At 41.0% G+C, this 18,130-nt stretch overlaps 2 protein-coding genes across 2 annotated transcripts; both read right to left on the reverse strand.

The window, feature by feature from the left end:
- Nucleotides 1-6: 6 nt before the first annotated feature.
- On the reverse strand, nt 7-7,432 carry zgc:154046 (uncharacterized protein LOC562075 homolog). The gene is made up of 14 exons (XM_031300683.2): nt 7,202-7,432; nt 4,865-5,134; nt 4,608-4,726; nt 3,933-3,986; nt 3,651-3,816; nt 3,363-3,537; nt 2,625-2,803; nt 1,750-1,850; nt 1,536-1,655; nt 1,317-1,439; nt 1,085-1,220; nt 937-999; nt 705-842; nt 7-572 (listed from the first exon to the last, which is right to left on the reverse strand). The coding sequence occupies exons 1-14, from the start codon at nt 7,226-7,228 to the stop codon at nt 357-359; spliced, it is 1,887 nt and encodes a 628-aa protein (XP_031156543.1). The 5' UTR covers nt 7,229-7,432; the 3' UTR covers nt 7-356.
- A 347-nt stretch (nt 7,433-7,779) lies between these two features.
- On the reverse strand, nt 7,780-9,287 carry LOC116050545 (immediate early response gene 5-like protein). Its single transcript, XM_031300689.2, has one exon. It carries the CDS (start codon nt 9,110-9,112, stop codon nt 8,234-8,236), a length of 879 nt encoding a protein of 292 aa, XP_031156549.1. The 5' UTR covers nt 9,113-9,287; the 3' UTR covers nt 7,780-8,233.
- Between the last annotated feature and the right edge of the window lie 8,843 nt (nt 9,288-18,130).

The raw sequence follows: 18,130 nt of genomic DNA on the forward strand, positions 1-18,130 counted from the left end.
TTACTGTAACAAGATACTTTTGGTTTTTATTCCTATGTGGTAATTAATTCCGACCCGAAATAAATAATAAACAAACCAAAGCACTCAAAATCTTTAAGCATCAAGCGAGGACAGCAAATTATGTTAATTTAAAGTTGATATATAACATAATATATTAAAATATAGACTTTCCATCATAAAGAATCTCACAAATTGCCTATAGCTTTGTTAACGGGTTTCTCCTCAGCTCCAGCACACTCAGTACATTGTGTGTCTCTGTCAGCGTGGCATTCTGCCAGCGACTCCGGCACCGGTTCAGTTCCAGCTCCCGTACAGCCCAGTGGGACCCGAACGCCACGCCGCGCTCCTGTGTGGGATCACTGCTTGGCTGTAGCTGTGTCTTCCAGGAGAGCTCTCATGTCCAACAGAGCGTCCTCTACAGCCTTGGCAAACTTGGCAGCGTGCGTCTCCTCGCAGCTGTTGAAGGCCGTGACGGCGATGTTGATGTGCTCATCCATGGGATTGTAACACACTCCGTAGCCATCTGGCACCATTGGACCAAAGCACATCACACAGTCTGTCTTGGAGCCAACCTGGACGAGTCCGAAAGAGACGGGAGAGATCAGTGCAAGCAAACAAATATGACGACAAATAATCATTTGCTCAGAAATAATAATAAGACTTTTAAGTCTAAGTTGATTTTCTTAGAAACAAATATACTGTACCTGGCTGGTGGAGAGATTATAATGATGAGCCACAGCAAAAGAGGTATCCATGAATATCTCAGGCATGGAGGTCAGCTCTTCAATACTCAGCAACCTTAGCCCGAGGAGGTGTCTGTCTATGGCTTGTCCATAGATTGCCTAAAAAAAATTAAAAGTTGAATGTGTAGAACTGAGAATAATCAGATGGTGTTTAAAAAATAGATTTTTCATGTTGATGAACTCCAGCTCTCACGTTGTACGTGTGCTCCTTATGTGTCTGAACAGCCCTCTGCAGCAGCGCCAGCCTCTCTGCGTTCTGTTGGGAACAATTACTGCTCTGTAAGACATTTTATATGCCTTAAATTGTACATTTATTGTGAAATTGAATGGTGTATCAGTACCTGTTTAGCTGGGTCTTGCATTGCCTGGACGAATTTGAACGAGTCCGCAGTAGTTGCACGGATTGCGTCTGTTCGCCCATATTTGAACATTCGTAACGATGCGCTCTCGTATGTCGAGCAGCACATATTATACATCCTGGGATTCAAAAACAGCACACAGGATATATCATGTAATACACTTATAATGTCTTCGTCCAGCATCGTTTTCGATTACGAAAAAAGGATTTCTTACTTGAAGTAGGCCAGTTGCAGAGCCATTTGCACGAAGGCATCTGGACTCAGCTTATGTTTCTTTGGCACATTTTTTCCAAAATGAGAAAACATAAGCACCTTCACATCTAAGTCATGCACCATCCTGATGAAACAAAGAAAAGAGTGAGTTGAACAACAAAATGTCTGACAGCAAAGACCAGACAAGTAGTAATCACAATCATACCTGCACTTTACTTACATGTTCATATTTTGTTTGGCTCTCTCAATGTCTCTCTTGACCTCAGGTGTAATGTTAAAGCGCAGTTTCAGAGGCATGGGCAGGGGAAACATGGGAGAGCGAACTATTTCAGTTCTCCGCCTGTTGCGAAAATATGAAAACACTTGCAGTCTATTCATTTGAATTCATTTCAAAATAGGGGGAAACACTCCTCTAAGAATGGACAGAAACTTACATGTATTTAACAACGAAATCGATGAGAAACACAATGGGTGGACCCTCGGCAGGTGCATGTTCATACACTAGTCCACATGTACCGTCTTCACCAACGATGAACTGAGGACGATTGACACACACATTGAAATTCTCAGACCATTACCGCGGTACCGTTGATCACAGAGAGGCAAAGTCCCTCCCCTTCCGGTGGACCTCATGGGACCTTAATTTGGAAAAAATATGAACGGTAGTGCATTTGAGCCATGGATTACAAATATGATGTTCGTCAATTTAAAAGATAATTTTTCAACCGAAGAAAGTCTCAGTTAGCCGTAGGTTTGTCACACGACCACTTAGTTTTGTGTGATACCGCTCAGTGATCTCTCGTCTCACACAATTTACGTCACCTAGCTTGATGCTCAACTTGCTCGCTAGCTAGCTAGCTTAGCTCTGTTCCACGACGACACGTAACGTTAGCTTACCTGATGTGTTTTATCCAGTGAAGTGTTTTCAGCAGATAAGCAAAAGAACGGACGAGATCCTCTACTCATTTGAGTAACGTTACATCCCCGGTACGATGCACACAGGCATCGTAGCTTCAGCGAGACGTCATCCATGCGACTTTGAAGTGTGACAGTCTTTCTAATTACGTATTTTCACAGTCTTATACCGCAACAGTTTAACAATAAACTGAGACTTTCTTGACGTGCGAAATTATCCGTTAAACTGATGAACATCGTATGGCTCAATTCAAACGGGATCAAAACATAATTTGTCTTTCCCCATTCACTCCCGTTCATATTTTTTTCGAAACATGGGTCCCATGGACCGGAAGTAGAAGGGCGTGACTTCGGCTCTCTATTGTCAATGGAAAATCATCGGTCTCCAACTCACCTGTAATGTCTTGTCAAACCAGCGGTTGCCGCTGTTCCAGCGAGCTCCTCCTCCATGCAGCATCTGGGCAGCCACGCGGCTCGGGTACAGCTCGTCCGACACCCGTGGCATCGGGGCATCCAGACACACGGTGAAGATACTTTTCTGGATGGCACGGACTGACTCCTTATTTGTCTTATCTGAGGAGGAATATAACTGCTTTCAAGATCAAATTTTTCCACAACAGATTTTTCTCTCAAATACTCGTCTAGATCCTTAAAGCTATGGTGCGCGACTATTGTATATGTATGAACGTCCGTTACATTCAAGCCATTGCCAAATGAGTTGATACAAAGCTAATCAGCTCCACAAAATTTGTCTGTATTTCTCAGTGTGGCTATGTTTACAAAATGGTGTAGTCCGGCGACTTTCACGTTCAGAAGCTCGCTGAGAAAGGACAACGGCAACATTCAGCTTTGGAGACGAAGAGGACATAAAAATTACAAGATAAGTACTTCTTCTGAAGAGTCCATCATGTTGTAGTTTTTTTTATTCCTCCGCATTCTCCTTGATTTGATGGGTTATACGCTACTAGCGAGTGCATGAAGGAGGGGTGGGGATAGTGTGCGATCACCGAAGGCTTGTTGTCATTACTTAGAATTCCTCATGGGGGAGACAGAAACCCCGCACTATAGCTTTAGGCTAGATTTATTCTAAATAGAGAATAAATCTTTACGTTTTTGTCCTTGCTCTGCTCACCCTTGATGAGGCTGTTATAGGCTTTCCCCCAGGTGTTGCGGTGCTGTGATGTGAGGATGCCAATAGGCTCCTTGTTAGTCTGCAAAGATGAGTTCCAGATCTTCTCCAACTGCATGTAAATCTGGTCTTCTGTCAGCGGGGTGCCATCGCTGTGGTACACATCCAAGACAAAGAACTGTGGGGAAAGGCCAGGTCAGGTTAATTCAGCCACAGATCCAAATATCCACGTTTCTGGTGAAATGTTGAGAAGTACAAGAAGGAGAAGAACAGCAGTGCCATGTAGAGTACCTGGAAGTTGTGGACCACAGTGATGTGAGTGATAGGTTTTTTCCCGAGGGTGTGATTCACAACAGTATCTCTCTTTGGACCAGGGATACGACAGGAGGACAGGATCTGGTAATACTGGTCCATGCACAGCGGCTTCTCACTCAGATACTCTATTGGCAGGGTATCACTGTGACACAGCACCTTGCGTTATACATTTGCAGTTTTACAAACCAACTGAAAGTGAAATTGATCATGAGCTCTCTGTTACAACAGTATATTTGTACTAGTTTCGGGCAAACTCACGTGTCAATCATTTTTTTAAAGTCCAATACTCCTGCAATCAGTTTGGCAGCAAACCTGCACAGAAGACGTCACTGTGTCATAGACAAACATATGATAATTCTGTCGTCTGTTTTGTATCAATGTTCTAAAGCCAGTGTGCACATGAGGGGGGGAGAGACAACACAAGATTCAATTATCATATCACTTCATATGACAGACAAGCGCCACTGGCTGACACATTGTGAGCCTAGTGTACCCGACACACCTAAAACTTTATCATCGGCTTAACTCCATTCCATATGGTATTTCTCTTTGGGGCCACCATGTTTACTGCATATCCCATGGATCACTGTAGTCAAAAACGGCTGAGCAATGCTATAAGCAGGCCAAAGGGCTTTAAATAGCCAGCGTGTGGATGGAAGCCTACGATAAAGGTCGGCTTGAAACTCCAGTTTCATATGAGCTTGTTTGTACTGCGCTTCAACACAATGTAAATCACTTTGGGAAACAACGTTATGAGTGGGCCTTTAGTTAGACAATTAAGGTTTATAACTGATATGAAGGGGAACCCAAGAAATGCACAGCACACATTAGAAGAGCTGGCACTTCTTTTGTTTATGATTGTAGTAGGGAATTGTTCAGTAAGAAGAAACAGCTTTGTTACTGTGGTTTTACGGTGCTTGCTGGTTTTCTCACCTCATCTGTCCTTGTCGATCGTGGAAGCGCATGCGAGGCAGGACCACCCCTGGGCTGGTGTAGACCGCCACCGGCATACGGCAGTCTAGATAGGCTGACTGCATCCACCATTCTGACAGCTACATAAAGCAGTAGTCAGAAAGCAGGATATAATAATCCTTCCATATTTTCTCCATTGCTTGTTTAGATTACGGTCTTCTATATAAACATATAGATAATACACCAAAACATTCAGCTAAATACATCCGGGTATCTACCCAGTTGTCTGTCTTGCGTGCCCGTCGCTCCAGGCCTTTCTGCAGCCTTTCCCCAACACCGCCCTTGAGGAACTCCTCCATCAGCTGCCGGGTGTGTTCCAGCTCCTCCTCGCTGACGATGGGCTCCAGAGCAGCCAGGTATCGCTCACACGTCTGCTTCAAGGGCGGCACAGGCAGCTTAGGTAAACCCTCCTGGTGCACCAGGGTCCTCTCTGGGATCTGTATTACTGATCTGACCAGGCGACATGGCTTCACCAGGCCAGGCCGCAGCTAGAACACATGGTCTTAATAAGCACAAACTCTTCTCTGCCATTTGAAATCACACAGGCAAAAATATTACACTAGAAGGTCTAACACTAAGAATGTGTTACAACTGCTCTTTGGTCAAATATTTTAAATGATTATATGGCAATACTGCAGGCCCACTGCCTTGATATAAAGGCAGTGAAAATGTTTTTGTGTGGTGATAATCTCACTAGTTAAACTAGAGCAGGGGTCTTCAATGTTTTTTAGGCCAGGGACCCCTTAGCTGAAAGAGAGACCCCCTACTGCATATATTGTACACAATTGAGTCGATATTGAACTGGACCAAATGGATGAAAATAAATGGTTATTATTTATACATCACGCATTAACGTTAAACATGCATTTGGAAGGCAAAGTGAATCCTTAAGCTTAACTGTTTGGCTATCATAGTGGCTACCTTACCTATAGTAAGATTACCTTATAGGCCAATTTATCTTTGCTATCAATATGTTGGATTCATATTAACGTATATTACATATATATATATATATATTTTTTTTTTTTTTACATAGTTTGGCAGCCCCCCTGAAGTAACTCTGAGGACCCCTAGGGGTCATGGACCCCATGTTGAAGATCCCTGAACTAGAGGTTTAACTGGACTAAAGGTGTCAGGTGTCAACATGTTGTCGAATATCAAGTGCATGCCTCGCATAGGAAATGACTCAGTAGTTCAGTGTTGTGAACAACATTTCTGACAATATGCAAAGGTCTATACTTTATAGTGAGGTGATTTAAACTGTGAAAATTGACACCAAATCAACTAAGCGGTAACACTTTACAATAAGGTACACAAAAAAATAGGTAGTTACTGTTTTTGAAAGGGTAGTTACTGTTTTTCAGAAGGGTAGTTGCCCTTTTTCAGAAGGGTAGTTATGTTTTTCAGAAGGGTAGTTACCCTTTTTCAGAAGGGTAGTTATGTTTTTCAGAAGGGTAGTTACCCTTTTTCAGAAGGGTAGTTATGTTTTTCAGAAGGGTAGTTACCCTTTTTCAGAAGGGTAACGAATGATTAGTTACCCTTTTTCAGAAGGGTAGTTACCCTTTCTGAAAAACAGTAACTACCCTTTCAAAAACAGTAACTAAGGGTAGTTACCCTTCTGAAAAAGGGTAACTACCCTTCTGAAAAACAGTAACTACCCTTTCAAAAACAGTAACTACCTATTTTTTTTGTGTACCTTATTGTAAAATGTTACCAACTAAGCAAAGCAGTCCTATTATTTGTTTGGACCCAGTGGCGTCGCTCTACCAACTTATAAATAGAAGGTTGACACAGCTGAACCTCTGAAATGGTAGATAAAAACAAACACACATGAAAGCAAGATAAAGTCAAATCTGTGCCCTCATGGTCACTGCTGGATACTAATATTAGGTCAGTATTTGATATAGACTAATAATAAGATTTGAAAATAAATGTGGGTGATGCTCATAAATTAAGTAACAGTGGGAATACGAATGAATACCGATGTAGTTATAATAATCATTGACTTTAATGGACATCATTTTCAGTTATGCCAAGTGTCTGGGCAAACAATAAAGAACTTCCGGTAGTCGCTTTCAAAATAAAAACGCTATGACCACCGTGTGTTGCAGCGTTGTTGTGTTTTTAAGCAATTCAAACCGCTAGAAAATAATATAAAGAGAAGGATAATACTGAATTGGGGCTCTGTAACGAATAAAACTACAATTGTAGTGCTTGACCGATGTCCTTTTTTGCAGCATGCGCATTAAGTTAAGCTAACGTTTTGCTATCGGCTTGACGTTAGCTAGGCTAATGTAATGGTTATGCATAATGTCACAATGCAGGGGTCGCTCTAAATGACCACTATTCCATAACAAATAGCGTATCCGACATTTTGACAACATACAGTGTTGAAGTAGGAGTTACATTTTAACCTAAATACTGTCACATTGTTGCTGTCCTGTACCGTGCCCCACCCCCGTCACTCAATCTGATGCAGTCAAAGCAAACGTAACTTTACTGCGTGTGTTGGTACGCACTTATAATACATGTAGACTGAAAAGCAATAGACTCACCGCGGCCTTGACAAAAACACCCAACATCTTGTTAAACAGCCACGTTAAAGTCTTTGGTTGTCCCGGGAATATAGATGGGAAACCTTAGGGCAGTCATGTCTTGTCTCAAGGACAAGCACCGTGCATTCTCTCTCAGCTATCCGCCCCCCATGGATCCACCGAGCAAAGACAACTGCGAGCTCTCCGCTAAAACTCCTGTTTATCCAAGTGGAGTTTGGTACATTGGTAGGCTAACACTGACACTACACACTGCCGTTTCAAAATCTATTTAACACATCTTTCAGCAATAATAAGCTGCCTCATTTCATGATCCTATTTATTTTATTAGAATAAATTATAAAGCCCAGTGATCCATGAAAACCATATGCCCAAATAAATTATTATTACCAAACCAATATGTATTACTAGCCTATGTTATGGCAGCGTCATCAATTATAGATGATAATATCCCACAAGACTGGTAAAATGATAGCAATGAAAAAAAACCAATACAAGGTCACTATGTATGACAGACCCACTCTTGAGCACACATAATTCATCAAGAGTTGAAGTTGCGATTTAAAGCCAATACATCAGTGTTTTTAAATGTTGTCAGTTTTATTGATTAATAAAAGCAGGCCCTGATATAAATAATACATTTAGGTACAGAATGATATGCTGCCTGATGCATGAGGCTGTACAGATCTTTACTGGCCACATGATGGAGCTCGTCCAACATCCTTCCAGAGAAACAGTGTGAACTCATTTCTTCAGGAAATACAAACCAAAGACAGACCCCAGTACCCCCAAATTAATCACCAGAAAATAAGGTTTAAAGAAGAGGTACAATTAATTGAAATACTTTGCGAAGAAATGTAATCAGTTGGGCACGAGAAGTGTTACATGTGCAAAAGTATTCCGAAATGAACAGGATTGCTCCATATCATCACATTTCGTCAACATTTTTAAATAACAGAGGAGAGAGAGAATTGCAGTCATGGTTTATTTGAAAGCAATACAATAAAACGATACAAAGAAAAACAATCGTACAAATCAAAATGCTTCGATTGCTCTGGTCCAACCGCTGCCCGTTAACAGTGTATGTTTTAAACAAATTGTCTGAGCGGCGAATATTTGCTCAAGGTCCGTCTGCTGCCAACTCACAAACTCAGATAGTCCACCTGAACCCAACACTGAGATCAGGTTGGAGATGTTTGTGCTGTCCAACTGGTCCGAGTCTGAATGTAAATCCTCATCAGTCCTCATCCTTTTAAACGGCACTGGTCCAAAGTCTGGCAAATAAAACTCTGGATCAACTATATGATAACTTGTGTCCATCTTTCGCTTTTTAGTGTAGCACTGCGCGCCCTGCGGCTGTTTTGACTGCGCGCAACAGTCTGAGTGAAAGTATCCATTCGTGACAGTAGTCACCACATGCGTGTCCAAGTCCAGGACAGTCTTTTGGTTGGCTTGTGCGTTTAGGATAGGTAACTCCCAGGATGATTTGTCCGCACAACTCCAACAGGCTTCCGAAACCATGAGGTCTGAGTCACTTGGTGAAAGCATTGCGCAGGCAGATGCGTCTTGGTGCGGCACCTCTGCAGGCTGGCCGTTGGGCTGGTGCGCTCCGCAGTGCCAAGTGTCCGACTCAACCCCAGTAAAGTTGCAGTAGAAGTCATCGCCCAACTCCGTTAAGCTCCCAGTCAATTCGAAATAGTCTTGCCTTTCACGGACCGCAGATACATCCTCATAGTGATGCGTCCTCTGCGTCTGCGACAAGTTTTTGCTCATATAAAACTGCCTAGCGTTTCTCAGTACGTACGTTACCAGTAAGTTCTTGTGGAGCTTGATGCCTCCTCTCTGCGTCCTGGAGCTTTGGATTTTCCTCAAAGAGATGGAGATCAGATTCTGTGCGTCAAATACACACTCCATCCTCACCCGGGCCACCCGTTCTTTCCTCTCAGTCTCTCAAAACGTTTGTTTCTTCTCTGAAGAAATATGTACGTCTTTAGTTGAGATTCCTACTGGATTCGTGTAGACTGTGTCCATAGCGCTCCATGTCTTCCCAGTAAGGGCATGGATTTGCAACTCTCATCTTTCCTTGGCACGCCCTCACGTAGACATTGTCCAATGGGAGGGAGGAGGTGCTTCTGTTATACGCAAATGTCACTACTAGCCTCATTCAGAATGCACGTAGGAGCGGGCATGCTGCATTTCACTAAATGTGTTCTGAGCTTTAAAAATCTCCAGTGCGGACAAAATACATCACAATTATTGTCCATGTAGGAAAAAAGAGAGTAGAATAGAATGTAATAGAAAAAGAGCAGTGGTAGGCTATAGAATAGAATAGAATAGTGTAGAATAGAAAAAGAGGAATAGAGTAGAACCTAGTTAGTAATTACAATAAAATACAATGTTATTACATTAGAGTAATATAATAGCCTATAATATGGTTATATAATATAAAAGAACATACGCTACTAGAGAGTAATAGAATAGGATATGGTATAGAGGAACTGAATAGACTACTAGAGAGTAATAGAACACATAAGTAGTAATCAAGTAGATTGGAGTAGAATAAAACAACATAGAAAGAAAGTAGTAGAATAGAGTAGAATATAGTAGTTAGTAATTACAATAGAATGGAATAGAGTTAAAGAATAGAGTAGAATAAAGCTACAAGAGAATAGAGTGGACTAGAGTAAAGAGTGATAGCATAGAGACAGCAGTTAGTAATTACAATGAAATAAAATATACAGAGAGTGACAGAATAGAATATCCCTGAGAGTAATAGACTATAATAAAACATACTAGAGTATAATAGAATACAGTAGAGTAGAAAAGAGTAGAGAGTGAGTGCATATAGATAGATACAAATTCGTTAGTACTCAGAGTCAGAAACAGAAAGGATTTATTGCCAAGTTAGTAACTCTTACAAGGAATTTGCCTTGGTGGTTGGTGCATACATAAACACAAAAATACATATTAAAATTAAATAGAATATAATATGGTGAAGGGTAACCGAATAGAACAGATTGGAGAGTTATAGAACACATAAGAAAAGAATAGATTATACAGTACAGAGTAATAGACTATAATAAAGAATAGATTAGAGTAGAATAAAACAGAATAGAAATAGAAGTAGAATAGTAGTAGTTAGTACTTACAATAGACTAGCATACAGTAGAGAGCGGCAGAATATAATATCATCGAGAGGAATAGAATAGAACACAACATAATAGAGTAATACTAAATAATAGAATAGAGGAATATAATAGAAAACAACAAAGCATACATGATAACAACTGAATAGAATACAACATAGTAGATTGTGATGACATAGAACAGAGTTGAATAGAATATTAAAGAGTAGTCTGGATCAACTGAAGTGCATTTCCAGGATAATTGCCTGACATCCCTCACCTTTCGCTCTCTGTGGGTTGCCGTTCTGAAACTCCATTCTCTTCGGGAAACAACAACAAACCTCCGAACTAGCGAGCTACACGCTGAAAATGGCAAGTTTTGAAGAAAATTGGATGGTGCAACAAGGCACGTCTGCTTGGTTCTTTCAGCAAATGATTGTAAAGATTTACAAAGAATATGTTTATGGCATTTACTCTCTAACTGGGAGGTTTTGGGACCGATTGGTGGGGATTGCTGTGGACGAAGTACACACGGCGATACACAGGTAAGAGCAAATTACTCAAATTACGATAAATGTATCTCTTTTTTTTTCTTCCTATCCCAGAATGTATGTGTGGTGTAGCCAGACCTTACTACACAGCGCTGTGGCGATAGGTCTGGCAATGCGAGACTAATTAAAGAGTAACCGGATAGAGCAGAATAGAACATACAGTACTAGAGAGTAATAAAATGGAATAGAATTGATAGAATAGCTTACAACATACAAGAGAGTAATGGAATATAATATAGACAGTAATAGAATGATAAATAATATAAAACTATATCCTAGAGAGTAGTGAAATATGATAGGATAGAATATAGTTGAGAGTAAGTGAATATAATAGAAAGTAATTAAATAGAATAATAGAAAATAGCAGTAATAGAATAGCATAGAATATTTAAAGAGCCTTTTTTGTACAAATTAATGCAATTCAAAATGAATTCCAGAGCCAGTGACCAAATTAAAAACTGGAAGGATACCAGAGTATAAACAATGGAGAATCAAGAAACCAGCAAAAACTAAAACTGGTAAGTCTGGACTGAACAATTTCGTCAGATCCTCTGGATGACTGTTTCATTAAGCATTATAGCTTCTGAATGCAGCCTCACAAATGGCGCTTTTCCATTACATGGTACCTGCTCGACTCGCCTCGACTCTACTCGCCTTTTTTGGTTTTCCATTACGAAAAAAAGTACCTGGTACCTGCTAACAGGTACTTTTTTTAGTACCTCCTCAGTCGAGGTTCCAAGCGAGCTGAGGCGAGCCGAAAAGGTGACGTGAAAGCGACAGACGGGGGTGTCCTGAACAAACCCGCTATTTTTAAACAGTTTAGCCACCTGTTTGTTTTTTTGCTGCCTCCAGCTTCTTCTGAAATAAAATGTGTCTCCTGGCAACAATACACACCTTCGACGTTCTGTGTGTGTGTCGCGTTAGGTCACGGCAGTTTACTACGGCGCCGCTTGTTTACAGTTCTGCGGAGGCTCCAGTCCAGGCAGAGCTTTCGCCGCATCCTACGTACACACACACATGCTGGCTCGACGCACACACCAGCTGACAAATGTATACAACAGGCCACATATTATATAGGCTACGGTGAAAGCTCTGCGTGGAGCCTCCACAGAACTGTAAAACAAGCTCAAGTGGTCTGATGTTTATACTTGTGCGCTGGTGTGTGCGTCGAGCCGGCAAGACAACCAGCCACGCTGAGGCGGTACTAAAATCTGCAATGGAAAACGGACGCACAGTGTGTCGAGTCGAGTCGAGGCGAGTAGAGTCGAGGCGAGTAGAGTCGAGGCGAGTCGAGCAGGTACCATGTAATGGAAAAACGCCATAAGAAGCACACACCCTAAAACAGAGCAGAGCGAAGAGAAGACAACTGAGGAGAATACACTAATATTCAACTATACAATACTATACAACTATGTACGATAATAGCCTACTATACTATTCTGTATTGTACTGTACTACACGTAGGGGAAAATGTAAAGAGGTATTGATGTGGTATGATCAGCGGTATGAGCTCCGTATAAGCAAGAATATTGATTTAAAAACGATTTTATTAATTTAAAAATGGCAAAAGTCTGTGATCCAAACTCCGTCTATGGCAACGGTCTGTTATACTTAGCAAAGGTCTGTTATACAGAAAAAAAAGACTGTAGAATGCTGTGTCAAACGAATCAGAATTAAGTATTCAACAAGGCCATATCATATAATGTAACTGTATTCTTTACTAAGTTACACAGATAATTCCTCAAAAGCCAAATATACTTATTTAACAGTACAATAAAGTACATAGGTTTAATGCACACAAAACACACACACACACACACACACACACACACACACGCACAGTCAATTATGAACGTACTGTCTGGACCTGACAGTGATGTCATTAGGACTGCCTCTGATAATAGAAATATTGCCACGACACTCAGACGTGTGAGGTAAAAGCTCTTTGTAGAGAGATTATCTGTCATCCGTGCCCCACATCTGTTTGTGTGTACACACACAGATGGCTGACATCATACTGAACACCTGGATACGACTTTGATTTCCAGCCAAATACGAATACGAATGAATCAGGAGGACAGCCACTATTATGGTTATCATGCTCTGATAATGGTGTAAATTGGAGTCTGACATGTGTGCTCTCTCTGGAATATAGTTTCAATGGCAGAGCATTGCATTTTATTGTAGAGTTTAGCAAGTTGTAGTATACTTGACCTGCCTCTCTTTATACATACTCTTATACAGTCTTTGCAAGCTACTATCAAGTCTCACTGAAACAAAGATTCTGGATTATTAGCACTGCTTTAAAGCAACACTAGAGAACTTTTCCCGCTTCGGTCCCCCTACAGGATGGAAGCGGAATTGTTCATTGCCAATGTAATATCATGACTTTGCGTAAACATACACGCCACTTTCTAAAGCCAAGTGGCGCACGTTATCTGTACGCATTATGAGCTATCCGCGTGTATGTCTACGCAGAAGAACGGGACATTGCATTTGGAGCTATCCGCGTGTATGTCTACGCCAGAATGGGACGTTGCATTTGGAGCTATTCGCGTGTATGTCTACGCCAGAACGGGACGTTGCATTTGGAGCTATCCGCGTGTATGTCTACCCTCGCATTTAGAGCTATCCGCGTGTATGTTTACGCCAGAGCGGGACGTTGCATTTGGAGCTTGGGTTGGGTTTAGGAAAAGAAGAACGGGACGGTTGGATTTAGGAAAACTATAACGGGACGCGAGACAACAATGGCACGGTTGGGTTTAGGAAAAGAAGAACAGGGTTGGGTTTAGGAAAAGAAGAACGGGGTTGGCTTTAGTAAAAGAAGAAAGCAACGGTTGGGTTTAGGAAAAGAAGAACGGGGTTGGGTTTAGGAAAAGAAGAACGGGGTTGGCTTTAGTAAAAGAAGAAATCAACGGTTGGGTTCAGGAAAAGAACGGGGTTGCCTTTAGTAAAAGAAGAAAGCAACGGCTGGGTTTAGGAAACGTGACACGCGGGACACGAAGGAAACGTGACACGCGGGACACGATCCCCGGTCTCCTGGGTGAAAGTCCTGTGTTTGACCCATCCACCACCCCAACCAACCTCCCTACGCGGATTTTCGGCCTTTCATACTACTCGCTATGGTGTAAATTGACACGCAAAGCAAGGTAATGTAAGTCAATGGAGGCCAAACGGCATTGATAAACACGCTAAAAAGCGATTATGCGTCTTGATAACACGGCAAAATGGCATACGAATTGGCGTGTCATACATTCGCCACTTCATGAGATCAGTCTGCCATTACATTACATTGTCCAGTTCATTCGAACTACAGATCCGCTACCCGATATGGCAAACTTGCATAATGTAATGTAATGGACAATTCCGCTTCCAACCTGTAGGGGGACCGAAGCGGGAAAAGTTCTCTAGTGTTGCTTTAACTCAATGTGTATAGGTAATAGGTTTGGACCCCAGGTTGTGAAGGTGGGCGGACACACCTCCTCCACCCTCATCCTTAAACACTGGAGCACCCCAGGGCTGTGTTTTTAGTCCTCTGCTGTTCTGCCTGTACACACATCACTGTGTAGCCACTTTCGACTCCAACACCTTCATCAAGTTTGCTGAAGACACAGCTGTGGTGGGCCTGATCACTGACAACAATGAAAAGGCCGACCTGAAAGATGTAAGCAAGACTAAAGCGATGATAGGAGATGATAGCGGTCTTTGGTAAGAAGTAGGGAAGAAATTGCGCCCCCCTTAATATCAACAGGTCCTCAGTGGAGACGGTGGACAGCTTCAAGTGCCATAGTGTCCACATCACCTAGGGTCTGATCTGGGTGCTGCATACTGACTCAGTGGTGGAAAGGCAAGGCAGAGACTGTGTCACCTTAGACGCCTAAAGAAATTCCAGGTTTCCCCTCAAATACTAAGCATTTTCTACTCCTGCATAATTGAGAGCGTCCTGTCGGGGAACATTACTGCCTGGTACAGAAACTGCAGAGGGGTTTGTTCAGCTGAACATACAATAGGTGGTGCCCTACCCTGCCTAAAGGATATTTACAAGCCGCTGCAAGAATAAGGCTAGGAGAATTATAAAGGATGGAAACAGCCTTTTCTCCCTGTTGAGACTTTCCCGTTGCCCATTCTGCTTTATTATGAATGTTGCATAAGCTGAAGGAGCAATGGATTACATTTCACTGGAATTGTACTTAAAATTGATTGATTGATTGATTGATTGATTAATTGATTATATGTTATCGCAAGTGACCTGTAGGGAATATATCGGTGGAAACGTCTTGCTTTGTTGTTTTTTTCTATAAAACACATTTTGTAATTATTAAAACAACTTAAATAGAAAGAACTAAAAACTAAGGTGGGAACAAGTATATGTGACCTTTAGAGCAAAACCAATACACATGCACTAAATAGATTTGTATATCATGGTTTGGATTGAGTGTTGCATTATGGGTGGCTAAATGGCAATGATAGTGAGATTCAAGTGGGAAAAAAAGAGGGTAGGTGCCAAAATGTCACACTGGAAAAAAAAAAATTAACCCTAGCGAACATTTTATTGAGCATCACTGGAGAAAAAACACAACTACAATCTGTGAGAGACCGAACCAAAGGTCAGACCAAATGTCAAATGGACCGAGTATCAGTTTTGAAGACACTGCTGTACTTGCACTCATGTTGAGTAATCCTACCTATAACTCACAAGACAGTAAAGGGCTTTGCTAGTTAAATGTAAAAAGACATAATGGAAATAATAGGGGTATTCATTTGCCCAGTCTTACTATTGATCACTTGAACCTTAGTGTGCATTAAAAAATAATTGTAAATCAACTTGCCATTTTAAGGTGTAATAGTGTTTAATATAATTGTTAATGCATTGTAACTGAAATCCTAAATGCAATTAAAAGTAATAAAAACTTTTGCTTTTTGGACATTTTTAATAAACTGCAAATGCGTATTGTGCATAGACTAAAACATGTCTGGTCACTACATACAGTATTATTGATGATATAGTATAGCAAAGTGCAGTGTTTCCAATGACATTTTTGCAGTGCATTTTTGCTTATTAAAGAAAATGACGAAGACTTACTGTATTCACACATTGTTTTACAAAGAGAAAAAAATATATATTTAAATTTTTAACCATGCAGTCAACTGACAGAGCCTAGAGAAAGCCTCTTATAATTTTGAAGCATCTTTAGGCTTATGTGAGCCTATTTTAGGACAGCCAACTGTACCACTGGCCACTAAATATTTTTCTTGAGACAAAGAGTTTTGCAAAGACATAAAAAATAGCACTGTGACTGTGATATGAACAATAATATACCTGACAGTTAAATACAGTTCAACAATTATTGAACTATATGTTATGAGCTAAAATTAATAGAATATTAATGACGGAAGATGCCAATTTGATAACTCCAGCTACTAAGATGTTCTCATCTAAAACATAATTTACACTTGAGCTATGTTTCCATTCAACCTAAATGGTATAGTTACTTCATACTACTTGTGTTGATAAAGCATTTCAATTGTATCTTATAGATTTCCTGGAAAAAAAATTGAGAAGAAAAGTTGTAATTTTTATTTTTTTTTTAACTTGCAGCACTTCTCAATACATCTTTAGTTCTGGAATTGGTGGATAAATCCAAACAGAAGAGAATCACATGCTAAACAAAGAGAATTCTGCTTTTCCATAGTGCGCCCTCCTAAACACAGAGCTGAGATATGCAGCTCTGTAGAAGATGCACACAATTACTTCGGAGGCGGGGTGCTTTATTTACATATGCAATATGCATAAGCAAGGTTACTGGGAGGGTGAAATAACCACGAGATAGAAGGAGAGAAAGAAGGAGGGGTTTTGGTATGAGTGTGTGGTGTGCGTGTGTGTGTGTGTGTGTGTGTGTACGTGTTTGTGTGTGTGGTGGTGATGGAGAGAGGGTGTGTGGTGTAGGGGGGGAGGCAGAAAATTGATGTTATCAATATTTAACCAACCCTTCCAGCATATTTATGGCAGACAATAGAGCAGACCTGCAACTGTCTCACGTGAGTGGAAGTGTATTTATTACAGACTGAAATAGAGGCTGTAAATAGGGTGTTCATTGATATGTCGCCGCCACACTTGCATGGAATCCGTGAAGAGCCCACCACTTGGTACACCACTCTTCTTACCAAAATAAACTATTAACATATCTAGTAATTGCACACAAGGTCACAACCCCTGAGTGCATCACAAATATTCATTAAAGGGATATTTCTACATGTGGCAAGCAGATGTATGTAATTCAATCGGTTTGAAGAAAAAAAAAAAAAAAAAAAAAAAAGAACCAAAAAAGCTATGAAAAGAGGGAGAAGAAATAAAATGTCTGGCGCTTTTTTTTCGCAGACCCATGGCCTCTCTTAAAATGTTTCCATGTGTTGTGTCTGAGCACACTGAGAGCAAAGAAGGAAAACATTCTGTCCTCCAAACCACATGCAACAGATTCTTTCTGAAGCCAAATAAATCAACCCTGTGTTTCAGATCATGTGACACTTTTTGTGCTTTGTGTTATTCCCAACATATCCTGTTTCAACCCCCCCCCCCCCCCCCCACCGCCCCTTTTCCAGCACAGGCACGCACAAACACTGCGCACACGCACGTATACACAACACATGCACAGAGTTTCCATTTCCTGTGCGTAAGATCACCTGTACAGACAGAATGGCGTGCTTCAATGCGACATGCTCAGGCAGGAAAACAGGAAAGGGAGTTCAAGGGTGTCCAACATGAAATACTCACAGAGTTAGGGGAAACCCAAAGCTCATGGCAGCACTCCAAGTAAAGTTTCACTAGTGCACTTTTTTTTTTTTTGGTGCTTTAGCATCCATCATACGCTCTACTTTTTGCATGTGCAAAAATGTTCTTAAAGTGTAACAACTGCCTGTTTGAGAACAATACATACATTTATAGTACTTGTTAATGGGATCATGCAGCATACATATAGTGCAGTATACATTTGGAACTAATGCTTTGCCTTAAAGGAAAAGTTTAAAAGTTTGGGGATTTTTTTTGCTTTCTTGACGAAAATTAGATGAGAAGATCTATACTACTATAATGTCTGCATGTTGAATATGTTGCTGAACCCAAAAGATGGTTAGCGTAGCTTAGCATTCAGACTAGACACAGGGGCAAACAGCTAGTGTGGCCAAAGGTAAAACAAGCGGTTTTGTGAAGACGGTCAAAGAATTTCTAATATGGGAAGAAGTTCCACTCTCTCGATACT

Source organism: Sander lucioperca, chromosome 2, assembly GCF_008315115.2.
Source record: "Sander lucioperca isolate FBNREF2018 chromosome 2, SLUC_FBN_1.2, whole genome shotgun sequence".
In the NCBI taxonomy this organism is placed as follows: Eukaryota; Metazoa; Chordata; class Actinopteri; order Perciformes; family Percidae; genus Sander; species Sander lucioperca.

Coding starts and splice junctions, on each gene's coding strand:
- zgc:154046 (XM_031300683.2), bottom strand. CDS start 7,228: ATGTTGGGTGTTTTTGTCAAGGCCGCG. Junction 3,987..4,607: donor GATCGACAAGGACAGATGAG/GTGAGAAAACCA, acceptor TCTTCTGTGCAG/GTTTGCTGCCAAACTGATTG. Junction 843..936: donor ATAAGGAGCACACGTACAAC/GTGAGAGCTGGA, acceptor AATTTTTTTTAG/GCAATCTATGGACAAGCCAT.
- LOC116050545 (XM_031300689.2), bottom strand. CDS start 9,112: ATGGAGTGTGTATTTGACGCACAGAATCTGATCTCCATCTCTTTGAGG.